The sequence below is a fragment of the Chrysochloris asiatica genome, unplaced genomic scaffold (genome assembly GCF_000296735.1).
Source record: "Chrysochloris asiatica unplaced genomic scaffold, ChrAsi1.0 scaffold00270, whole genome shotgun sequence".
Classification (NCBI taxonomy): domain Eukaryota; kingdom Metazoa; phylum Chordata; class Mammalia; order Afrosoricida; family Chrysochloridae; genus Chrysochloris; species Chrysochloris asiatica.
Genome location: NW_006408788.1, coordinates 2,306,184 through 2,333,321, shown reverse-complemented (window position 1 = coordinate 2,333,321; position 27,138 = coordinate 2,306,184). Strand labels below are relative to the sequence as shown.

Sequence of the window (27,138 nt, the reverse complement as noted above, 5' to 3'; positions counted from 1 at the left end):
GAATCTTCTATAGGTTTTGTGATGCAGTTCTCTTCTTTGACATCTTAAAAGTGAAATGAATTTTCCTTTCTTACCCATTTTCTTTGTATTGTTTCTTTTCTCCTTTGTGGACTCTACTTGGAGGAAGCAACTCCACCCCAGCTGTCTTAGGAAACCATTTACTACTGTCAAGTATATTAATTACTTAGAATCTTATTTCAAATTTTTTCTTTAAAGATCGTTGCATCCACTAACTGTTTCTTTTTTTTAATGGTTCTGACTTCCAAAAGAATATATGTACAGTGTAGAAAGTATATTTTAAAAAGGAAAAAAATTAAATCACCTGTCATTGATACTTTTCACTTTAATCTCTGTGTGTATGTACATATGTTTCAAAACAAAAATCGAATCATAAAATAAAGTCACTTTGTATTTTTCTGTTTGTTTTTTTTAAATTAATATTATATTATGAACACTTTCATGTCACTAAATAGCCCTCAAGGCAGATTTCCATGGGTCAACATTATATATTTAAGCATCCTTTATTTTGAACATTTTATTTGCATTTGGCTTTTAATTGTATCATTTATATAATGATTGTTCTTTTACATAGCATATTTTGTGCATTTCTGATGATTAAATTAAAGTCCTGAAAATGGATATACTAAGATAAATTTTATAGAAATACTTTGAGGAGGCATTTTTTTCCCAGTCGCATTCTGAGTGCCTTCCTACCTGAGGGGCTCATTTTCCCGTCCTGTATCTGACAGTGTTTCTCTGCTATTCATAGAGTTTTCAGTGACTAATTTACTGTTTTGATTTTTAAATATTATTGTTGCTTCACTGATGCAGCATCATTAACCTAAAAAAAAAGTTCTATTCACAAATGGGATTATATTCACAAATGTAGGGGTTTACGATTTACGACACATATTTTGGTGGGATGCAATTCAGTCCGTAACAGTCTTGGTCCTGGCCTCTCAGCTTGCATTTTGTTGTTGATCAGAGGGTGGTACCATGATACAATAAAGATTCATTCCTGTTTATATGTTCTTTATGGAACATACATTTCAAAAATGTTCTTGAATTCGTATCATGATCACCATCTTCACAGACCTTCTATTTCTCAAGCATACACATTATATGTTTACGATGCAAATACTAGCCTTATATGAGAAAGCCCAAGCCGCTTATTGAAAGCTAGGGTCTACTCTGATTGCTCCGCTTTTTCATGTACTGTTTTCTCTTATTCCATATGAACTGTAGGTGTGCATGGACAAGTGTATATGGAAAATCAAGACCACCTTGATAGTTCTTATTTCTATGAAAGGGAGATCCAGTTATAAATGATCTTAAATTTTCTTTGTTCCTGCATGTTTTCCAAATTTTGAAAAATAAACTCACGTAAGGGAGAAAGATGAGACTTTCTGCTCCCATGAAGATTTACAACCTTGGAAACCCTATTTGGAGCACTATGAGTAGGAATCCACTCACTGACATACATACAGCAAGTACCCACCACCACCATAATCTGTAATCTGTTCCGACCCATAGCGACCCTGTATAGGGTTTCCAAGGAGCAGCTGGTAAATTACCTTGCAGTTCAAACCAACTTTGCAGTCCAGTGCATTAACCCACAGCGCCACACCAGGACTCCCAACTATAGCTTTAATAATGAACTAACTGCTTACTAAGCTGCTGTGTGCCGGAATAGATGTGAATTAAATGAATTTGGTTTTTGCTGTTTTTATTTGTTTGTTTCTTTCAGCGTCCTCTACGGAAATAAAATCACAGAACTTCCAAAAAGCTTATTTGAAGGACTATTTTCCTTGCAGCTCCTGTAAGTATTTGATTGTTCCTGATCTGTTCAGAATAAATACTGTATTTTAGTCTTGAGTTTCATTTAGTGTTTTCACGGACATGTCAGAAAAATTCAGCCCAAATCATACATTTAAATGAAATGGAAGACATAAGCCTAACAGAGCTAACACATAGTTGTTGTTGTTTTTTAAGATGCAACACTTTGGAATTGTCCTAAAATCTTTCTCTCTATATGCTCATGAATGTATACTTTCTGACTCTACCATAATTTGAAGTTTGTATAATTACTGTCCTTTGTAAAGCATCTCTGTTTTGATTTAACAGTAGATGCAAATGAAACACATATGAAGATATGTTTACCAGCAGTTGTCAAAAGATTTTGTCAAATGACAGGGCTAGAATCATACTCCCAACGCAACCATGATTTGCCGCAAGGCAGTTGTCCTAAAATTACTATACTGACAGAATGAGCTCTAAATTCCTGAATTGTATCCTTAAAAGCTGTTTGGTTCCAAAAATAACTGCTACTCAATCTGTCTCTAAAGTTATATTGACTATACATATTTATACCAAGTATTTTGATACCAAGTATTTTAATGAATGTCTATGTGAAAAGGAAATTTGACAAAAACAAAATGCTGATAGCAATATCCTTAAGGACCCTGGTGGTATAGTGAATTATGCATTGGGCTGCTAACCAGAAGGTTAGCAGTTCAAATCCACCAGTTACTCCATATGAGAAAGGTGAGACTTTCTGCTCCCATAAAAATTTACAGCTGTGGAAACCGCATAAAGGGTTGCAATGAGATCCGCAAGTACTGTTTCTGATTTTGAACACAGATTCTATTCACATTATGTTGTTGTTGTTGTTGTTAAGTGCTGTCAAGTCAGCTCTAGCTCTTAGTCTCATAGCCACCAGTATAGCATTTCCAAGGAGCAACTGGTGGGTTTGAACTGAAAATCTTGTGGTTAGTCCAATGCTTATCCTACAGTGTCAAACCAGGATTCCATTCACATTATGTTGTTGCTAAGTTCTGTCAAGTCAGTTACAACTCATAGCGACCCTGTATAACAGAATTTCTGAGTAGCAGCCGGTGCGTTTGAATCACTGAATAGCTATCACTATATGTTACGGAGCCCTGGTGTGGCACTGTAGGATAAGCACTGAACTACTAAGCACGAGATTGGCAATCCACACCCACTAAACCATTCCTTGAAAATTCTGTACAGGGTTGCTATGAGTTGGAATCGACTTGACGGCATTTTACAGCAGCAATATATATATATTATAGATAGAGTTTAATGTTATAACCTATTAACTCCTATTTATTTTTTATCTCCTTGTCATTCTTCCACATTTTGTTAGCATTACACTCCTTGTTGTTGTTGTTAAGTGCCATCGAGTCGGTTCTGACCCATAGCAACCCTGTATAGGGTTTCCAAGGAGACGCTGGTGAGCTTGAACCTGGCTTTGCAGTCTGGCACATTAACCCACAGTGCCACACCAGGACTCCACCAGTTACTTAAAATTCTTTTTAATAACTCTGCTGTGTTTAGTACAATACTTAAAATGCTGCCCTTTTTTTTCTAGACATACATGTTAATAAACCATGGGTATCTGGATGTAGGTAACCCTTACTTATAGATCTGTCTTTGCCCCTCAGCCTACTGCTCGGTCCCTAGATTAAAACCCATTCTTAAGCCTGCTAGGGCTAAAAATACAGTTAAATCTTTACAGCTTGTTAAGAATTTGGTAAAGTTAAATACTGTATCTCTGTTGAAACAGAAGCTGTACTGGGGAGAAGTAGGTAAATAGGAGGAAAAGAAATTGGTCTCCAATGACTTTTCTTTATTCTTTTTAATTGGACCAAATTAATTTAAATAAATACAAGATGCTCAGACAGTCCCTTCTTTGAGTTTCTTTGAGACTCCTGCCTTTCCTTGTCCCTAATTTTTGCTCTTCAGCTTCTCTCTTCAGGTAGCTTATGAATTAAGAAACAGGGTTCACATTACTTGTGTTAAGACCCAGGGTGGAGAGGGATGAGATTAATCAGTGCCTTCCTCAAACTATCCTTCTTTAAAAATAAAAAAGAAGTCAAACTCACTGCCATCAAGTCGAGTGTGACTTGTAGCGACTCTATATAAGGTTTCTGAGACTGTCAGTGAACAGGTAGCCTCATCTTAATTCTGTTTGAGCCACCAACCTTGTGGTTAGCAGTCCAGTGCTTATCCTACGGCGCCACACCAGGATTCCAGTTTAGGATTAGAGCTTTTAATATAGCAATATCCCATGTCACTCTCCCAGAGGGTTATAAAATATTAATTTAGCAACCAATCTTTTTTAAGCATTTAGTATATTCTAGGCAAGAGGGAATTTATTGTTCAGTGGAAAAAGTCTCACCTTCAGTGTGGGAAGCCTGGATTCAATTCCCGGCTACTACTTCTCATGCTGGGACACCTGGTGTGGCACTGTAGGATCAGCACTGGACTGCAAGCCAGAAGGCTAGAAGTTCAAATCCACCAGCTGCTCCTCAGAAACCACATACAGGGTCTCTATGAGTCAGAACCAGCTCAGTGGCACTTAGCAACAATAACAACAACACTTAGCAGCAACAACATACGGAGCTACCACCCATCTGTCTGTAGAGACTTGGGTGTAGCGATGATATTGACCAGGTTTTAGTGGAGTTTCTGGATTCAGGTAGACTATGAAGAAAGAACTGGTGATCTACTTGTGACATTCAGTCATCAGTAAGGGTAGGCGTCTTTGAGAAACTAAGATTTGAGCTGACTCCAGGAAGTGAAGTAAAACTTCACACAGACATTCCAGGTGGAGGGGAGAAAAGTCTGGTGTGTTTGAAAAAGAGCTAAAACGAAAAACAAAGTGGTTGGGGTTGTTAGAACCAGGAGGAGACAAGCAGGTGGTTATAATGTTCAGAAGATGGCTTAAGGTTCCTGGGGCCACTGCAGGCTATTGTGAGGATTTAGAATTCACCCAGAGCTATGTGGGAGTTGGTGCACAATTTGAGAGAGCAGTGACATCAGCTAATCGATGGTACTGAGGGATCACTCTGACCTTTGGAGAACAGAGAACGTGTCTTTCTCATAGGACATCTTGAAGCACTGAGGTTTCATGACATTTTGTTATTGTATTGCATCTTCAGCAACAGAGGTTGGAACTCATGTACTCTCATCTAATGCTCTGTCTCTGCATCTTCCAAAGAATGATGTCCAATCATTTTTATTAAGTAAGGTATAAATACCACCAGTTTAAGACTCTCATAGATTGTATGGCTTTTTCCTTATCTGGCAGAACCAAATCTTCAATATATAACATCTAAAGTATTCAAGTTAAAATGGTGGGGGCTAAAAGAAATGTATTGCTTGATCAGGGGGTTCTTCAGAAGGACAGGTTATTGAAGGTGAGTTAATGAGATGCTACACTTTAATTCTGCAACTATTTGATCGAACAGATTATTGAATGCCAACAAGATAAACTGCCTTCGGGTAGATGCTTTTCAGGATCTACACAACTTGAACCTCCTCTCCTTATATGACAACAAGCTTCAGACCATAGCCAAAGGAACCTTCTCACCTCTCCGGGCCATTCAGACTATGTACGTACACAGAATTTGGCTCCAATTTGATGATGTTTGTTTTCATTCTGGATTTGAAAGTTGAGTCCATTGCAAGCTACCTGTAAATTTGTTCTGTATGTGTCTCTGCAAGGCATCTGGCTCAGAATCCATTTATTTGTGACTGTCACCTGAAGTGGCTGGCTGATTATCTCCACACCAACCCAATAGAGACCAGTGGTGCCCGCTGCACCAGCCCCCGCCGTTTGGCCAACAAGAGAATCGGCCAGATCAAAAGCAAGAAATTTCGTTGTTCAGGTAATTTATTTTTTCTTTCTTTGATACTTCTCTGGTGTTACCAAACACAATCATTACATAAGACATAACAAAACAGCTGGCCTTCGACAGAATTACCAACCATTGCAGAATTGAATTTCTTTCCCTTCTGCACACGAAGATATACAAAGAACTGCAGATACAAGACATAGAGCCCTCATATGTCTGAGATTTTTAAACAACGTATCCAGCAGAAAGAAGTAGGCTATTGGACAATTTAAATAAGATGACTGGCTACTGTGCAGAAATATTGCCAGTATTCCAACTTTATTGGGTTTAATTAATAAATGCAGAATGCCTTTTAAGTGTATGAAGTTTGGTATATCATTCTCCATTGCGCAACTTAAAAGTAATCAATTGTTTACATTTTTCATAAAGTGAGCTGAGTCTTGCTTATGGCTCAGACTTTGAAATAGAGGAGGAAACAAACCGAAACACTTTAAATCCCTAGCTTCTCACATTGAGGCCACTTTCTTATATTGTGTAATATAAATATGAAGGCACATTTCCCCCCGGTTACCGTCTTTTTAAAATATAGGAATATTAACATTTATTCACAACAAACCAAATACAGATGCATTGTATTCATGCTTCATTTTTTTAAATGCCTCATTAAAATTTGCTATTTGTTTTGATCTAACTGTTTGTATTTTCTTATGTTAAAATGCATTCTGTCTATTTTGGTAGTCTACTGCCTAACAATTCCAGGCGTATTTCACATTCGGCAGAGGATTCATACTAAAACGCTAATATTGAATCAAAGCTGTGTATTGCCAATGATTCTAGATGCATTTATTCCTCACTGTACATTGTTATTCTTCAGCCACTGTTGTGAATAGACATTTTTCATTGAATTATCTACAGTACCTATAGTTCATTCTTTATCTAATATAACTCATATCTCTGCTTGCTGACATTCAGGTGCATCTTCTATTTTTTTTTTTTCTCTTTTTTTATTTAGCTAAAGAACAGTATTTCATTCCAGGTAGGTTTTGCTTGGTCGTAGGACTAACTGCAGATATCCTTTCTTCACTTTTAGACTGTAGCTTCTAAACCTTTGATATGCATGCTTCTGAAAATGCAATGGGGAGTCTGTAGATAGATTTATGTCTGCATAGACCACCTGTATCTGTTTCCTGAAACCTGACCTTTGCATGAAGCTTACAGTGTTAAACATATCTATTAATAAACCTCCACCGTTTTGTTTTGGGGTTTTTTTCCCCCTCTCTCTCACGTTGGCACAGTCTCTAAACCGTCTCATGGTAGCTAAAATGTTTGAACTTATGACTCTCTCTTTAAATCACTTTCTCTCCTTACACTGAATATCTTCTCTTTAAACCTGTTTTTAAAAGGCAGCTTATTAAGCTGGTTTTAAAGACAGATATTTCTGTTGTCAAAGAGCTTGTTCTACACAAAATCAGTTACAAACTCAGAAAATTACTGTTTCCATCATGTGATTCATTTTTGGTATTTTTTAAAATACTTTTTTGCTTCCATTTTTCTCGCTTTAGCTTTACTTCTATTAGAAAACCAAAAAACTAAAAAAGGAACTTCGTGCTGATATATTTGCAGGTTTTCATTTTTGGTTTGTGACTACATTCTTATTCATGGGCAGTAAATGCCTTGAATAATGAAATGTACAATATTTCACCACTCTGAACTTGAAACTGTCAAGGCAGATGTTTGCTAGAACTGGCTCTTTGAAATACATCTCTTGACTTATTTTTCTCTTGCCTGCCAATTGTGTAAAATGCCTCTTGACATATTTGTTTAAAATCATTTTATATAAAGCATTACTTGTTAGTAATTGATGAACTACATTCACCATCTACAGGTTTTATCCCTAAATGACAATACATATTAAGAACTAAAAGTAAAAAGATATCTCTACATTGTTAGTATGCAAAGCCATATTTAATTTTTCAGAAAAGCTCTAGGTTTGGTCTCTTAAGTTATGGAGAAATTTGTTACTTGCCATTGTTGGATTATACTTAGAGTAATATTATGCATTTAATTGATTTTATATTTTTTGAACTGGAATGATCAACAATATTTTATATATTTTGCTTGTGGTTTGTGTAGGCTGTATAAGAAGAAAAGCACTGTAAGGAACAGTTTGTTGACCTGCATAAGAAATCATTAGGGTCCATTGTTTTTACCCAGTTATTAAATAGAAAGTCATCTGATAACTATCACTTCCTCTGAAAAAGCCAGATTCTAAATACGAGACCACCTATGGAATGAAAGAATGATCTGATTTAAGGCCCCAATATACAGCAGTTAATATAATTGTTCCAAAATTGTCCAAACTATTCATGTGAAATGTTATTTATTAATAGAGTGAAAATTAATGTTTTAACTCTCCAAATAAACAGCAAATAAATTATATGAATACATTCTGAATTTGAATACAGTTTTGCCCTCATATTGACAGCAGTCAAAATTATAGACTTTGGGAAATAACTTTTATATCATATATTCCAGCTTAGCTTTAAATTTCTGGTAATTCAATTTTTTTGTAATTTAAAATCATTTTGGTAGAAGACAGGCCCATTATATTACGATGGTTTTATTAAAAACTGAACTTATGTAGAGAACCATCATAAATTCATCATTATTGTTACTTCATTGAATGCAGTTTCTTTTTAAAGTACGTCACATAAGGAGCTCTGGTAACGTAGCGGTTATTAATCAGGCTGCTAATCTCATGGTCAGCAGTTCAAAACCAGCTGTTCCGTGGGAGAAAGATGAGGCTTTCTGCTCCCATAAAGATTTACAACCCCGGAAACCCTGTACAGGGTCGCTATGAGTACAGGAACACTGTACAGAAACCAATTCCACGGTACGTAACAACAACACACTTAGCATATTGTTAGTTAAACTTTGTTGCCATTACAACTTCATTTCAAGAGGTCTTTGGATGGCAAAAACAATTTAGCCAAAAGATTGGAGGTTAGAACACACCAAGAGGTGCATTCTGTCTTCTGAAAGCCCATAGCATTAAAAACGTAATGGAAGAGCAGTGGTCTACACACCTGGGGTCACCAAGAGTCAGACGTGACTTGAAGGCAACTAATAGCAACAACAACATAATCTCATTTTACTTTAAAGTCTAGAATTTACAGCAAGACAGATGATCCCCCAATCCATGCACTCACTGACAAATGTATCCTAAGTATTATATTCAGCCTGGAAAACGTCTCGAGATTCTGATTCCACGGCCACTAAGTGACATTGTATTTAATAGGTCAGGAAGATCATTAAAGAGTGTGGAAGCCACAACCAAGTATTAATGCCAATGTACTTGAGGATCTCTATGATTCTTAATTTTACATGTCTACTTGCCTACTGCCATTCAATATAACATTCTAGATAACAATGACATCTCAAAGGGAAATCTGTCTTGCAGAGAGTTCCTCTTTAAAAGAATCCACAAGAACTTGACTTTGAAATACCCATCTTTTTCTCGGAACACTATTGTGCTTCAAAAATAATGATGACATTTCACAAAGCATGAAAACCATCACACCTTGATAGTTCCTTGTTAATTGCTGTAGTAAACAAGGAAACGAGAACTTGGTTATATATGTATATATATATATATATATATACATATATAACTTGGTTAAATATACATATGTGTATATATTCCTCTTAATTGAGATTACTCTGTCTTTCTTTCTTGGTAACCTTTACTTTTGCAGGAGTTCACCATTTGGGCTGTAAGTAAAAGTGTCTTCTCTCAAATACGATATCTTTCCTTTTCAACTCTGATGGACCTTCTTCTAGTCTTGACCTTTTTACACCTTTTTTTTTCCTCCCAAGAAGAAGCCATGGATCTTTTGAGCTTCTCTATTGTCCTTGTAGCTCACTTGAAACTTCTTCCTCATGTGGTTCCTGAAAGCTGTTGCTTCATTCTGCAGTTCTGAGGAACAGTGGGAGGTGTCTTTCTGTATAGCCCCCTCTTTGTGTTTCCAGGAAATCGTCAGTAGTAATACTCTTACTGTGATCCTAAATATTCTGCCGGAAGAATGCATGTCATGTAACTAGTATTACGTTTCCAGAATGTCTGTAGCTCTTCTCCTACTTCCCCTCATCTTTCCTCTTGGTCTTTCCCTTGGCCTAGTGGATGGCGTAGTGATTATGTAGCGAGATTTTCTGTTGTGCTTGATCTAACCATGTGGTTGCGAGGTATGAGTAAAACATGGTTCCGTCAAGCACCATGGAACGTCACGCAGCTTTCTACAGCATGACAAGCTGCTGAGGCTTAAATCAGGATTTACTTGACTCTTTTTATCAAAAGAACATGAAAAACAAAAAGAGGGCTTTTTAGACTTCCGGAAGATGATGTGAGAGGGAGAGAATTCTAAAAGAATGTAGCGAATCGGGGAAAAAAAACCCTGGAGACATCTATTTGCCGTGAAAGCCCTAATTTTAAAATGAAATCTAGGAATATGTTTATTACAGAATCCATTTTAAAATCTTGACGTAGAGGAAAAAAATAAGCTTTCTTTTCTTTTTCTTTTTCTTTTTTTTTTAATAATTAAGTAGCCATTGTAATGATTAGCTGTGAACTAAGAAGGAATGGCTAAAAACTGGATCAGCAGAAGTAAAGCTGTGCAAAGCTCAACTTTATGAATGTCTTCCTGTCTTGTGACTCTAGAAATTTTTTTTCCTAGCAAATTCCAAGCCCTTGTTTTAATCCACTCCTCACATCCATTGACCAAAAAAATCCCCAAGCTGTCTTCCTACTGCATAATCTATAGTTGTCTTCCTTTTTTCCTTCCTACAAATTAATAAATATTCTAAATTTCAGACTCAGTATCTATTCTCTTGGCTTGAATCCTCACTAGGTACAGAAGATTATCGATCAAAATTAAGTGGAGACTGCTTTGCGGATTTGGCTTGTCCTGAAAAATGCCGTTGTGAAGGGAACACAGTTGATTGCTCCAATCAGAAACTTAACAAAATCCCAGAACACATCCCTCAGTACACAGCAGAGCTGTAAGTGAACCTGTGATGAAATCCTTGCTGGTGGGGCTGGAGATTGAAATGAAAACACAGTAATTTTGTCTTGCCTTATTCATCTCAATAATTATATCGATATTAATGAGTGTCCATTGGCATAACTCTTCTTGGTACAAGTGCCGATTAGAGGGTCCTTGAACATTTTGAATAGAATCGATGGCACTGAAATTGTTATAAACGCTTAAAGTGGCAAATGGCATGTTATATGTATTTTACTACAATAATTTTGAAAAAAGGAATTTTGTAAAGGCTATCTTTGTTTATCTTTCTGACTTATGATGTTGTTGTTGTTATTGTTGTTAAATGCCAGTCGAGTAAATCCGACTCATAGGGACCCTTTATAGGGTTTCCAAGAAGCAGCTGGTGAGCTTGAACCACCGACCTTGCAGTTCAAACGACTTTGCGGTCTGATTCATTAGCCCACAGCGCCATACAAGGACTTCCTGACTTGTGATACAATTACAGAAATCATTTTCATTTCTCAGAATTCTCTTAACTACTCAGTTAATGCTAGTGTTGGTAAGTGTCGTCAAGTTGGTTCCGAGTCATAGTGACCCTGTATAGGGCTTCCAAGGAACATCTGATGAACTTGAACCACCAACCTAGCACTTCAAATCAACCTTACAATCCAGTGCAAACCCGCAGCACCACACTAGTACTGTTAGTAATAGCATTTTGGGTGGCATTTGTTATATCCAGATCAATTTCTTCTTAATCCAAATCAGTTTCTACTTAACAACAAGAAGTAGGTTTTTTACTTATTTAATGTTTGCAGCAAACATGTAAGATAGTATGAAAATCACCATTTGAAGGTCTCTGTCAGTTATGGAATTTGAGTTCTGTTTGATTTCATTCTGAACTCCACTATTTCATTGAGCCAAGTAGGATTCAGTGATTGGATTCAGGGATTGTTGTTGTTAAGTGCCTTCAAGTTGGTTCCCACCTTGTAGTCCAGAGCATATCCTACAGCACTACACCAGGGCACTAGGATTCAGTGATTACCAAATGTTAAAGCCTAAGGAAAGTATATTCATAACAGACACAGCAGAAAAAACAAGGTGTAGCATTTGTATCGATAACAATACTATAAGGCCTAAACCGAAGGAGGTGCTTGTTGAGTCATGGATAGGTTCTGTGCTCACAGATGTTTTGCCTTTACTGGCTTTATTTATAAAAGCAAAGCCTTTAGTGTTAATGTTCACAAAACTCAAGGAATGCCTAGCCAAATCTCATCATTTCAAGAACATTTTAGCAATGTTTACATACACAATCTGGCCTTTGTCATTTACTGCTTTACAAAGTTGGTTGTTTTATTGTGCATGCATAATCCTTTTGTCTTCAACTAGAATGCAGCTCTTTGATGACTGGGATTGTGTTTTATAGTTTATCTCTTACTGTGTTTACACTGTGGCCTTTTATGTAATGCATTCCAAGTGATTTAAATAAATAAGAATAATGAAATGTCTTTCAAAGTTGTGAGAGAAAATAACTTCCCTGTGGGTAAAGAGAAGTCTTTTTACTCTGATTAGCTTATGAAGCTATTTCAGGGCTCCAAGGCTTTTAGGAAAGCTAAGTCCATGCCATGAAAGCCCTTTACTGTCTATATCTATAGTCTTATCCTTACCCCCATTTCCAAAAAAATACTACAGTCATTCAAATGATGTCTCCTAGCATGATAGCACCTTAAGTAGGCTTATTTATCAAACAAAAATTAGTATTACAGAAAGTAACATTTGACTCAGTGTTACAAAGCAAAAGTTGCAGGTTTGTGTTCTGAAAAATTAGGAATTGAAAACATTACACACTGAATAATCGCGAGTCATATATCTGATAAAGGATGTGTAGTCAGGATACAAGAAGGACTCTTAAAACTCAACAACAAAGAGTTATATTTCCCAATTTTAAAAAAAGATCCTAATTTCGAGTGGGTATTTCCCTGAATAAGGTATACCAATGGCCAGTAAGGACATTACAAGATAATTAAAAGCATTAGGCATTAGAGAAATGCCAATCAAAACCACATTGGGAGGCCACTTTATACTTACTGTTGTTGTTATTAAGTGCAGTGGAGTTGGTCGCTCCAAATAGCAACTCTATACACAACAGAACTACTCAGTCCTGCACCATCCTCTCCACTGTGGCAACACTTGAGCCTTGTGTCTGCTACTATGCCAGTCTGTCTTCACAGGGGGTCTTGCTATTTTTTTCACTAACTCTCCAGGGACTGCTCCCTCCTGATAACATGTCCAAAGTATGAGAGACGAAGTCTCACCATCTGGCTTCTAAGGAACATTCTAGCTGTAATTCTTTTTTTTTTTTTTTTTTTTTTTTTAATGTTTTATTGTGAATTATGTGATAGTTTACATGGGAGAACATTAGTTTTACATTCATCCTATCTTATATCATTTCATTGCCATGGTTACAATCCCCTCCATGCATCATCAACCAACCAAAGGGTATACACTACAAGCCTGCACCCCCGTTGTCAGCACACAGCCCCTCTCCCTCTTTGGATCTAAAGTCTCCAGCTGCTCCATCTCTCCACATCATCCTCTCTGCCTCCATCTCAGGCATCACTGCTTCTCTAGGTAGGGTCCCACTCTCCACTCTTCTTCCTTGATGGTCCCAGGGACCTCCGCTCCTAGACTGAAAAGTTAATCACTCCCCTCCTTGCTACAAAACATCTACCTTTACATTTCCAACCCTCACAAGCAGTCCTGATAACAATTATTCACTATTGTATCACAAGAGACCTATCCGCATTTCCTTTCATCAGCCCCACCTAGACAGATTGGATACTACTCAGTGGAGATTCTACCGTACTTCACACCCTCTGAATCTAGGTTCCCTCTTGAAAGCTTGTAAGTAGTCACTTCTCACCTTTGTAGCCCCGACCCTCCATTTTGGGTAGCCAATGTCCAAGTTGCCCATCCCTGTCTAGTCTGTGTGTGGAGGGGGTGGGAATGATCCTTGCTGTAAGGATAGCTGTAGTTCTTTCAACAAGAAGAAACATTTGTTTCTTCTTCTGGCAGTCCATGGTATGTTCGGTATTCTTTGCCAATACCATAATTCAAACGCATTGATTTTTCTATGGTCTTCCTTATTCGTTGTTCAACTTTCACATTTTTGTGTTGTTATTGTTGTTAAGTGCCATCAAGTTGGTCCCGATCCATAGTGACCCTGTATAGGGTTTCCTAGGAGCGGCTGGTGAGCTTAAACCACCGACTTTGCAACTTTGCAGTCCAATGCATTAACCCACAGTGCCACACCATGGCTTGGAATTGGCATACCTTAATCTTCATACTGATATCTTTGCTCTTTACCATACTTACTAAGAAAACTATAATGAAAAATTAGACAGTAACAAATGTTGACAAAGATTGGACAAATTGGTATTCTCATAAGTTATTGAGTGGAATGTAAAAGGGTGCATTTATTTTACAAAACAGTTTAACTGTTTATCAAAGAGATAAACATACAAAGGTTTCATAAAGTTCATGGAAAAGTTTCATTATCTTTCAAAACCATTCTTCAACAAACTTTTTTTCTCCCCTCATAAAGTTGTCTTATGATTCAACAATTTCACTTCTATGTGTATTTCCAAGAGAATTGAAAACATGTACTCACCAAGAAGCAGAATGGGGTCTATACAAGCAACGGGGCATTCTTTTTTACCCAAAAAAGTACAAGTTGTGGTATATGCTACAACATGAAAGAACCTTGGAAATATTTTGCAAAGTGAAAGAAATATATTTTTTGCTATTGTTAAGTGCCGTAGAGTTGATTCCGACCCATAATGACCCTGTATAGGGTTTCCAAGGAGTGTGTGGTGAGCTTGAACCGCCAGTCTTACAAATCAAACCGACTTTGCAGTCCAGCGCATTAACCCACAGCACTACCCCAGGATTGCATATATTGTATAGCCCCTCTTATATGAAATGTTCTAAATAGGCAAATACATAGAAATGACTCCTAATGTGGAACTGACTCTTAATGAGTATGACTTCCTTGGGAATGATGAAAAAGGTTTTAGAATTAAATAGTGGAGATGGTTGCACATGTTAGATGCAAAGAAGGATCAGTGGTTGGAAAATATGGCCTTGGTAATAGAAACTTTGCTAGACCAACAACTTATTCACTGTAAATACCTTTTCTTCTACAATATACACATGGGCCTCTCCAGATGGCATACACAGGAATCAAATGAACTACTTCTCTGGGAGGAAACTATGGAGCAGCAAGGCCAGGGGCCAACTGTGAAACAAACCATCAATTACTCATTTGCAAGTTCAAGCCAAGGCTGAAGAAAATAAAAACAAGTCCGTAAGAGCCAAAATCGGGCTTTCAATGTATCCCACTGGAATTTAGAGACCTTCTCAAGAACAGATTTGATGCATTAATTAGACACTAATGACAAAGAACCAGAAGAGCTGTGTGTGGCATGACATCAAGAACATCATACATGATGAAAACACGTCATTAAAAAGGAAAGCAATAAAAGGCCAAAATGGATTCCTGAAGAGACTCTGAAACTTAATCTTGAGCATAGAGAAGCTAAAGCAAATGAAAGAAATGAGAGTAAGTGAACCGAACAGAAAACTTCAAAGGGCATCTCAAGAAGACAGAGTCCAATATTATAATGAAAAAGGACATGGAGTGTGAAAACCAATAGGGAAGAACACACTCAGCATTTCTTAAGCTGAAAGAACTGAAGACAAAAACTCAAGCCTAGTCTTGCACAACCAGACCAGTAAATAACATCATGATAAATAAAGGATTGAAATGGAAGGATTCTATGGACAAACTGTTGTCCTGGTGTGGTGCTGTGTGTTACTGCACTGGAATGCAAACTCAGTTTGATCCGCAAGGTCAGTGGTTCAAGCTCACCAGCTGCTTCTTGGGAACCCTATACAGGGTTGCTATAGGTTGGAACCAACTCAACTGCATTTTACAATAACAACAACAACAAATGGACAAGCTATTGAATTAGAAAGAATCTGTACATAGACCAAGAGGCAGTTCTCAGAACAGAATCAGAGGATACTAAATGGTTTAATATATGGGAAGGTATGCAACACAGGTGTATCCTTTCACCATACTTGTTGCTTGTATAGACCCCATTGTGCTTCTTGGTGAGTACATGTTTTCAATTCTCTTGGAAAAACACATAGAAGTGGAATTGTTGAATCATAAGACATATGATGAGCAAGTCCATATGGTGAGCAAGTAATCTGAGAAGGTGGGTATATGAAGAAAAGTGTGGCATCAGGATTGGAGGAAGACTCATTAACAGTCTGCGATATGCAGATGATACATACAACCTTGTTTCCTGGCATCAAAGAGAACTTAAAATACTTCCTGATGAAAATCAAAGACTATAATCCTTCAGTATGGATTGCACTTCACTGTAAAGAAAACAAAAATCGTCACAACCAGAGCAGTAAATAACATCATGATAAATAAAGGATTGAAATTGTCCAAAACTTCATTTGGCTTGGATCCACCATCAACACTCAGAGAAGCAGCAGTCAAGAAGACAAATGACCTATTGAATTAGGCAAATCTGCTGCCCAAGGTCTCTTTAAAGTGTTCAAGAAGAAAGGCATTTGTTTGATGATTGACCCAAGCCATGGTATTTTCAGTCTCCTCATAAGCTTATGAAAATTGGAGAATGAATCAGAAAGACCGTAAACTATTGATACCTTTAAATTTTGGTGTTAGAGAAGACTATTGGAAGTACCTCAGAAGAACAACTAATCTGTCTTAGAAAAAAAGTACAGCCAGAATGCTCCTTGGAAGCCAGGGTGGAGAGACTCTCTCTCATTCTTTGGACTTGTTTCCAGGAAGCAGCAGTCCTTGGAGAAGAGAACATCATGCTTGGTGAAGTGGACAGTCAGCGAAAAAGAGGAAAGGGCACCAATACGATGGACTGACACAGTGGCAGCAACAGTGGGCTCTAACATTATAATAATTGTGAGGCTAGCACAAGACTAGGCAGTATTCTGTTCTGTTGCAGTTAGGGTAGCTATGAGTTGAAACAAGAAAACGACAGTATCCGGTGTTTTAGTGTATCTTATTTTGATCATTAAAATGTGATAGGTAAACACTGTATTTTATTTTAAAGTTATCATTAAATAATGGTATAATTCACTATGGAAACAAAATTTTATCTCTTCTTTAAATCTGGTAATGAGAGTTTTCTGTTGTTTTTTTTTTCCCCACATAGGCGTCTGAATAACAATGAATTCACAGTGTTGGAAGCCACAGGAATCTTTAAGAAACTTCCTCAATTACGTAAAATGTAAGCCGTGTTTTATCTGTGTTTTCAGATATTTGGCATGTTGTTTTGTTTTGTTTTGCTTTTCCCATCACTTAAGTTGTTTCTAAGTATGGTTAAGAATTGGAAACTATAACCTCAGTGACACTGCCAAGCAATGATTACCTGTAAAATGAATCTAAGATCATCATTGAGAGCTGTCTGAGTAACTGGCTGTCTTCTTTGTAGCCAAACAAGGCCATCTGCATTCTCCATGGAGGAACACCAACATCTTACATTAACCCAGACAGCTGGTCTCTTATGTGACCACAGCAGGAATCCAGTAATCTAAGCACATCAGAAATGGGTTCAGTCATGGTTTGTAACTTCCTTTACTATCCCCCAAACCATGCAGTTGTTTCTCTTTCAGCACATTCATGTCAATGATTTGACTTTTTGCTTCATTAAACTTTCATTAGAAAATAGTGAAAATTAATGATTGGAAAACTGGCTGGATAGCTCATCTGTGTTACAACATATCCACAACTCATATTCAAAAATAAATTTAGAAGATCAGCAGTTTCAGAAATGCTCAGTCAGTAGCCTTCTGCTCTGAGAGCTGACAGGGAGGGACTAGGTCAGGAGTGTGAGGCCAGTGAGACCCCTTCCACATGAAACATCTCCAGGAGGAAGGAAGGACTCCATCATCATAGTTGTGCGTTCAGATAAGTAACTAGGAGCCCTGGTGGCGTGCTGCAGGATAAGAACTAGACTGCTAACTGCAGAGTCAGCAGTTCGAAACCACCAGCTGCTCTTGGAAACCACATAGAGGGTTGCTATGAGTTGGAACCGACTTGACAGGACACAACAACAAAAATAATATTGTACCATTGTCACAAAGACTGTACAGTGGACTGAACCAACTGCCAATACACTTGACCTCCATGGGTTTTTGATTTCTTCATTTTCCCCTTCTGACATTAACATTAGAGTCCGGGTGTGGCACTGTAGGATAAGCACTGGACCTCAGGATTGGTTTGAACCGCTAGGTTGGCAATTCAAACTCACCAGCCTCTCCTTGGACACCCTATACAAAGTCGCTATGAGTCAGAACCGACTCGATGACACTTAACAACAACATGGTGAAAACAGTTAATACCCTTGGCAGCTAACCAGAAAGTTGGCAGTTCATGTATGTCTACCCCGTGGCTCCTCCCTCAGAAGAAAGGTCTAGAAATCTATTTCTGAAAAATAAGCTATTGTAAACTCCATGGAGCACAGTTCTAGTTTAACATACACGGGCGATGACAATGAATCATAATCAACTCACCAGCAGCTGGTTTTAATTCCATATTCTCTTCAACTACAAGATGACTTTTTTTTTTTAATGTTTTATTGTGAATTATGTTATAGTTTACATGGGAAATCATTAGCTTTACATTCATCCTATTGTATATCATTTAATTGCCATGGTTACAATCCCCTCCATGCATCATCAACCAACCATACCCTACAAGCCTGCCCCTCAGTCATCAGCACACAGCCCCTCTCCTTCTCTGGGTCTAGAGTCCCCAGCTGTTCCCTCTTTCCACATCATCGTCTCTTCCTCCATACAAGATACCTTTTAACTCAACCAATAGTTACTGAGAAAGTCAATGAAGAATTGAATGATCCATGGACATGACCCTTCTTTATGACCACTCCTTTTCTTGGAGTAAACAGTGAAGCCAAGAGATTAGAACCTACAAAAGAGTCTTTTCTTCAACTCCACATTTTTGCCTTCTGATCAAGCACTTGTGGTATTTTACATCACACAGGTTAATAAGAGATTTTTTTGTTGGTGGTGGTTGTTTTGACCTGTTTTTGCGTGATACATTCCTGCTACAAGTAATCTATTTCAGACTGTCTTTGCTGTCCCTATCCAATTGTCTTGTTTTAGTCAGTAAAATCCATATATCCATTATAATCAGTTGCATTTGTTTAGAGAAGTATTTTTTATTTGGTTTTGTGGAAATTAGGAGGTTACAATCTCCTACCTGACCTCAAGGACTGGGCAGTGTTTCGTTCTGCTGTGCAGAGGGTTGCTATGAGTCAGTACCGACTCGATGGCACCTAACAACAACAACAACAATAACAAACCTGACTTCAAAGATTTTATACATCTGGTAATCTTTGCAGATGATAATAACATTGACTGGGCTGGTATTTTTCACCCCAGAGGTTCCACTTTTGTAGGTTTGGCTTGATGAATGAGAAGGCTGGTATCTTTTCAGAGTCTTAGTGCTGAAGAGCTCTGGGAGGTTGTGGATGACTTTATTTAGAAACAGAAAATGGTCAAACCTGCAACCAGTTCAGTAGTTCCAGGTTCCTCACTGTTAGAAAAGAATTGTTTAAAGTGTATTTTTTCCCTGATTTTGTATTTAGAAACTTTAGTAATAACAAGATCACAGACATTGAAGAAGGAGTGTTTGAAGGAGCATCAGGGGTAAATGAAATACTTCTCACAAGTAATCGTTTGGAAAATGTTCAACATAAGATGTTCAAGGGATTGGAAAGCCTCAAGACACTGTAAGTATTCATATGCATTGTGATGGGTATTAACTTACTGGCCATTGTTCTTCCCCTGGGGCTGTTATACCAAAGTACCACAAAGTGGCTGGCTACAAAGAACAGCCATTCATTGTCTCACAGTTCTGGAGGCTGGGAGTTTGAATTCAGAGCATCAACAAAGACATATTCTCTCTGTCCACTCTAGGGGAAAGACCTGTCTCCTCTCTTAAAACTTTTTGTAGCCTCAGGAGTTTCTTGAGGAAAACATGACTGTCTTCCCTCTGTATGTTTCTTGGGTTCCATTTTGTTAAAAGAACAGAATTTAGATGGTGCTCTCGGATAAGCACTGGACCACAAGGTCAGTTTGAACCACAAGGTCAGCAATTCAAAGTCACCAATTGCTCCTTGGAAACACTATACAGGGTGGTTATGAATCATAACCAATTCAACAGCACTTAACAAAAACAGTAAGATCCAATGGTATGAGAGTATGTCCTGGTATGAGACTGTAGGACAAACACTGAACTGTTAACTTCAAGGTCGGTGAAACCCTATACAGGGTTACTATGAGTCAGAACCTAATCAACGATACTAAACAACAACATTAGATCCAAAATACACTAACATGATCTCCTGTTAACTAGATAGTGTCTTACAAGATCCCAGTCTTCCTACCCCCCCAAAAAAGGTCATGTACCAGGGATATTGTGTTTGTTGTTAAGTGCCGTGGAATTGCTTCCAACTCATAGTGACCCTGTTTAGGGTTCCCGAGGAGTGGTTGGTGAGTTAGAACTGCCAACTTGGTGGTTCAAACCAACCTTGCGGTTGAGTTCTTTTCCTATGACTCCAAAATGTCCTGCAAATCCAAAATTATGAGAAAAGGACTATCAGTCTGTGTCTCATGCATAGACACACACACACACGAGTTTACTGGATGCAGACAATTTATTACTCTAATACTCTTGATTTCAGTGTGTTCCAAATGACCAAGAACATCCCTCCTGGCTGCCAAAACAAGAAATCACTTTCCTCCTTCTCACCAAAGCAGATTATCTTTGCTTTGCAGTTTACAGAGACCTGACTCTGCTGTTTTGACTCAGTGGCCTGTTTCTTTAAATTTCTTTGGGGTATCTGCAGTGGCAAGAAGCCCACTGTCTCCTCCTAACCCTTATGTCTGTCACAGGCAGTCTGGAAGCCCCCTATCCCACCAGGGAGTCCAGTCACCTTATCTTGATCATATTCAGGGAGACCAAGGGCTATCCCCAGCCAGTGTGTATGCATGAATTTGAGCATTCCAAACTCAAATGGGTCTGAAAACCGTGCATATAACAGCACAGTTATTTTCCTAGAGCCCTAGACATTCATCAGAAATTACCTGTGACTTGCAGGCCCCTTTACTCCAATTTCCAAAATGATATGCTAATATTTTTCAGCTTTTATGTAGAGATACTGAGGAATGTTAAAAGTGGGGAGGACAGAAGAGACATATACTACGGGAGGATGCATTCCTCCATACATAAACTTCCTTACGTTTACAACTCAGCAAAACAGAAATCCTGCAACAAACTGAAGCCCCTCATTTTAGACTGTTGTTGAGGGACTCCTGCTTGTTACTGGAATCTTCTTAGTGGAGCAGGGGAGGGGTTGATGTCTCTCCAGCCCAGCCTGTGTTTGGCATCAACGTAACGTATAAATTGATTCTTTCCTTTCTACGTAATCGCCAAAGTAATGCTACTGAGAATACACAAATCAGAGGGCTTCATGGTCTCAGAGAGTTCTAGGTGAGTTAAGACGTTATTTAGTCATGCAAACATAATTCTAGCATGAAAAGAGCACATTCTACTGTCATCAGATCAGATTCTAAGTCCAAGTTGAGACTCCGTGGGCCTTTTGTAACAGAGAGGACTGATTGATAACCCCAAGCATTTGTTTCTTGCTGAAGGTTTGCAGTACATATCTGCAGCGATTCCTAATTGTTAAGTGCTGTTGAATGGGTTCCAACTCATTGTGACACTTTGTAAGGTTTCTGAGGCTGTACATCTTTGTGGGAGCAGAGAGCCTCATCTTTCTCCCACAGAACAGCTGGTGGGCTCAAAACCACTGACCTTGTGGTTCACAGTCCAGTACTTATCTTAGGAAGCCACCGCACAACAATAGGATAATCAGAAAATAGGAAGAAATGCTACCCATGTGCGAAGAGAAAATGTTTTGCTCCTCAAGAAGGAAACCTTGATTGCCTGGTGTTTTATCTCCATAACCAGGTCCGTTTTCTTCCTGCAGGATGCTGAGAAGTAACCGCATTAGCTGCATAGGAAACGACAGCTTCATAGGACTCAGTTCTGTGCGTCTGCTTTCTCTGTATGATAATCAGATTACTACGATTGCCCCAGGGGCATTTGATACTCTCCATTCTTTATCTACTCTGTAAGTATAAAGCATAGTATTCATTTAGCTAGTCCTTGAGTATGCTATTCATTCATTTTATTAATAGCATGTCCATGCTACCTCGGGCATTTTATAGAATCGCAAGCAAGAATTTAGGTATTAAAAACAAAAGGATTTTTTTTTTAAAAAAAGGATACATATATTTATATGAAACTCACTGTACTTTTCTGAAAAATCTTATCCACTGTCTTATATGAAATGTTCTAACAAGAAATTACACAATTTTTCGGTCGGTTCTTATTTTCCAACAGTGACCCAATAAAATGTCTTCATTTCTATGTTTTTATTGCATTGAAACTTGATAGTGCTTCAAATGGATGGTGCAGGACCAGGCAGTGTGTCATTCTGTTGTGCATAGAATTGCTATGAGTCAGAACTGATTCAAGAACCTGACAACAACCCCAGTGCTTCAAAAATGAATGAATGAATGAATAGATGGGGTTGATTCTTCCTCATGTTCTTATGTTGGAATAGTTTAAGGATAAATACCATAAAAGGAAAGTTCATAGAGTTATTGTCAACAAGGTAGGTTCAAAAGCATCATTTGTAGTGACAGGGGACATATGAGATTGACTAGACCAACAATAAACCTGGTTTACCAGAGGGTATGACATAAGGAAAACATTGAAGAATAAGTTGAGTGTTCAGGAGATTGTTTTATGTGGCTAAAGGCTAGCTGTAAATAGCCAGGAGAGAAAACAAAACGTTGTATATCTGTAGACAACTCAGATAAGAGTTCAGCAATACTCCAAAGAAAAGTATTGCAGACCTCTGGTATGAAATTATCTAGAAAAGAATGCTTGAAACTATTAAACTTATAACTGATTTGACTGCTCAGTAATGGGTAACATCCAAATGTTGTTGTTGTTAGGTGCCATCAAGTCAGCTCTAATTCATAGTTAGTCACCTTATGCACAACAGAACAAAACACTGCTGGTCCTGCTCTAACCTCACAATGGTTGCTACGCCTGAGCCTTTTTCTGTCAGTACTGAGCTTTTCCATCTCGTGGGGGGCTTTACATCCAAATATACTACACTAATTCATTTCAGTGGGGAGGGGGGAGAGGTGCTTGGAAAGGGTGGGGAAAAAAGCATGTTTAACATTGTCCCTGATGAAAGCATTTAAGGCAAGCATCCATCAGTTAAGTACTTACTCCTCTTTCCCCATAAAATGTGACACTTTACATATAGTGACTAACTTGTGCACATTAAAGATGGCATGTTTATAAATAATAGAATTGTCAATAGATTTGTGCTGAAGTGGTGAGATGCCAAAGTATGGAGATTTGTAGAAGTCAATTCATTTTTATAACTGGCATTTAATCAACCCAGCTGTCAGTTTCGATGAGAAACGTATTCTCTGGAGCAAATAAGAGATGGAAATCTGGAGATGACAAATTAATGAAATAGCAGTTGTCAGGTTAAACTCAATAATATAAGGTAATCAGCCTTCATCTTTGTATTAAATTACTGCATTATCAAGGCAGGGAAGTTTGACAGCAAGTCAGAACTCTGACAAGTTTAAATTATTTTTAAATGAGATATACATCAGAATACATCACAGAAACCCTAAATTTCTACCTTCCTTTTCTTGGGCATGCAATTATTTGAAGAATTCTTTTACATGAAAGACTTGTTATTGCATAAGGCCTAAATATAAATATTTTAGCTACAAGACACAGCTCATATGTTAGGTTTGCTCAGATATGAATATAGGGGAATAGGGCTGAAAAACAGTGTGAAAAAATGGTAGCATGGGAGTTTGAGAAGTAGACAATTGAGAAAAACGTAAACTAAACTCTCTGTTGTTTGCATGTGGCTCTTAGAAACCTGCTGGCCAATCCTTTTAACTGTAACTGCTACCTGGCATGGTTGGGAGAGTGGCTTAGGAAGAAAAGAATTGTGACAGGAAATCCTCGATGTCAGAAACCTTACTTCCTTAAAGAAATCCCCATCCAGGATGTAGCCATTCAAGACTTCACTTGTGATGATGGTAAGAAAAATCCAATAATTATGGGCTCACCAGTCATTTCCATGACAATTCGGATGATGCTGTGCACAGATGAAAGCATATGCTGTTTAGTAATTCATTGGCTTATGTCATTGTCTTTGTGATGGTGGTGTTCTGTTGGTGTTTTTGTTTTTATCAACAAGGTCTTTACTTTCTTGGAATGCACTTTCACATTTGCTCCTACTTGATTCAGGTTTCTGAATGGTTTTGTTTTTCTGTTTCTAACCATCAGTTGATGCTGTTGGTATAGCTTCATTTACTACTGCACCTCTTTAAGTAACTGTTGTTGTTAAATGCTTTCAAGTTGCCCTTGACTCATGATGACACCATGCACAACAGAACAAAATGGTGCTTTGTCCTGTGACATCCCTGTAATTATTTAGGGATCAGGCTGTTGGGATCCTTGAGGTTTTTATTGGCTGATATTTAAAAGTAGTTATCCAGGCCTTTCTGCCTACTTTGTCTTGATCTGGAAGCACCACTGAAACCTGCTTGGCATTGTAGCAACAGGCAAGCCTCCCCTGACACAAGAGTGGTGGTTACACATAAGTACATTGGCCAAGAGTGGAACTCAGATCTCCAAAGAGAAAGTGAGAACTTAATCAGTATGGCCACAGCCCCCCTTCTAGAAAGAATCGTTTTCAAATGAGAAAAGCGGTTGAATTATAAAATCCTGTATGTCTGGTGATTTAAACAAAAGCAGTTTTCACTCTTCAATGTTCTCTATATGATACAGATATTTTAAATACCAGCTGGGTCACCCATGGTGGACAAGTCTCAGATGAGCTTCCAGACAAAGACAGACTAGGAAGAAGGAGTGACGAACTACTTTCAAATATTTACTCACTGAAAACCGTATCAATAGCAGAGAAACACTGTCAGATATAATGCCAGAAAATGAGCCCCTCAAGTTGGAAGGCACTCAAAATGCGACTGGGCAAGAGCTGCCTCCTCAAAGTAGAGTTGACCATGATTACGCAAATAGAGTAAAGCTGGTGGGAGTAAAGCCCATGGGACCTTCATTTTCTGATGGGGCACAACTCAAAATGAAGAGAAACAGCTATAAACATCCATTGAAAATCGGAACAGGGTATGTATGAAGTATGAATCTGGGAAAAATGGAAGTTGTCACTAATGAAATGAAATGCATAAACATTGCTATCTTAGGCATTAGTGAGCTAAAATGGACTGATATTTTGAATCTGACAACCACATGGTTTACTATGCCGGAATAACAAATTGAAAAGGAATGGTGTCACATTCATCATCAAAAGGAATATATCCAAATCAGTTATGAAGTACAGCGCTGTCTGTGATAGGATAATATCCATGCGCCTACAGGGAAGCCCAGTTAATCCCACTATTATTCAAATTTATGTACCAACCACTAAAGCCAGTGAGGATGAAATAGAAAAATTCTACCAACTTCTTCAATCTGAAATTGATCAAACATGCAGTCAAGATGTATTGAGCATTATTGGTGATTGGAATGCAAAGGTTGGAAACAAAGAGGAAGGATCAGTAGTTGGAAAATATGGCCTTGATGATATAGATTACATGATAGAATTTTGCAAAACCAATGATTTGTTCATTTCAAATACCTTCTTTAGTCAGCATAAGAGATGATTATACACATGGACCTCACCAGATGGAAAACACAGAAATCATATTGACTATATTTGTGGAAAGAAACAATGGAAAAGCTTTATATCATCAGTCAAAACAAGGCCCGGGCAGATGGGGGAACAGACCATCAACCTCTCATATGCAAATTCAAACTAAAGCTGAAGAAAATGAAAACAAGTCCAGGAGAGCCAAAATATGACCTTGAATATATCCTACCTGAATTTAGAGATCATCTGAAGAACACATTTGATACGTAAACACTAAAGACCAAAGACCAGAAGAGTTGTGGGATGACATCAAGAACATCCTACAAGAAGAAAGCAAAAAGTCCTTAAGAAGACAAGAAAGAAAGAAAAGGTCAAAATGGATGTCAGAAGAGATACTGAACTTGCTTTCCAGCGTAGAGATGTTAAAGCAAATGGAAGAAATGAGGAGGTACAAAGCTGAACAGAAAATTTCAAAGCTTAGCTTCAGAAGACAAAATCAAACATTACAACAAAATGTGCACGGATCTGGAATCAGAAAACCAGAAAGGAAAAATTTGCTCAGCATTTCTTAAGCTGGGGAAACTGAAGAAAAAATTCAAGCCTCGGCTTTCGTTATTGAAAGATTCTCTGGGCAAATTATTGAATGATGCAGGAAGCATCAAGAGAAGATGGAAGGAATACACAGAGTCACTGTACCAAAAGGAAATGGTTAATGTTCAACTATTTCAAGAGGTAGCATATGATCAAGAGCCAATGATACAGGGGTCAGGGTGAGCACGCCTGCGCATTGGCCGGTCTTTTCCCATGTTCACGTGTATGGAGGTGTTGGATTGCGGGTCTCTGCTTGCTGCGGCGGAGGGAGTGTGGAGTGCGAGTTAGGTGACCTGAGAATCCCAGCAGGGCAGGCATTTAGAAAGTTTCTTCCCCTCTTTGATTGAGTATCGATGGAAGGAGTGCCGCTGAAACTGTCATTAAAGGAGGCATAATGCTTCCAGAAAAGTCTCAAATAAAAGTAATGCAAACAACAGTAGTAACTGTTGGATGCGGATCTAAAGGAAAGGGTGGAGAGATTCAACCAGTTAGCGTGACAATGGAGATAAAGTTCTTGTTCCAGAATATGGAGGCACCAAAGAAGTTCTACATGACAAGGATTATTTCTTATTTAGTGATAGTGACATTCTTGGGAAGAATGTAGACTGAAAGACATCTCAATTGAAATGGCATCATGGGAAGCTGCCCATTCCAATGAAGTTGTGAAATTTTGCATCATGTAAATAATCTTCATGTCTCTCTTTCATAATGAACTTATGATATTCAGTGTCTCAAAAAAATAAATAAATAAAAAGAGGCAGTGATACTGAAGGAGGAAGTCCAAGATGCATTGAATTGATGGAATACAAATTGAAATCTTTCAAGATAGTGAGGCGGCACAAGAGGCACTCACTCATCTCTGCCAAGAAATTTGGAAGACAGTTATCTGGCCGACTGATTGGAAGAAATCCATATTTGTGCCCATTCCAAAGA

At 38.1% G+C, this 27,138-nt stretch overlaps 1 protein-coding gene across 4 annotated transcripts in view; it reads left to right on the top strand.

Annotated features, from left to right (window-relative positions):
* SLIT2 (slit homolog 2 (Drosophila)) overlaps positions 1-27,138 on the top strand; it is a 540,750-nt gene that overhangs the window by 396,695 nt on the left and 116,917 nt on the right. For 2 of the 4 annotated variants that reach the window (XM_006874345.1, XM_006874344.1), the window contains 9 exons: positions 1,748-1,819; positions 5,274-5,417; positions 5,530-5,693; positions 6,673-6,696; positions 10,565-10,715; positions 16,966-17,040; positions 19,420-19,563; positions 21,826-21,969; positions 23,817-23,983. In XM_006874345.1, the coding sequence (XP_006874407.1) occupies positions 1,748-1,819; positions 5,274-5,417; positions 5,530-5,693; positions 6,673-6,696; positions 10,565-10,715; positions 16,966-17,040; positions 19,420-19,563; positions 21,826-21,969; positions 23,817-23,983 (1,085 nt within the window). The remainder of the gene's footprint in view (positions 1-1,747; positions 1,820-5,273; positions 5,418-5,529; positions 5,694-6,672; positions 6,697-10,564; positions 10,716-16,965; positions 17,041-19,419; positions 19,564-21,825; positions 21,970-23,816; positions 23,984-27,138) is intronic. The other 2 variants (XM_006874347.1, XM_006874346.1) reach the window with 1 other exon arrangement.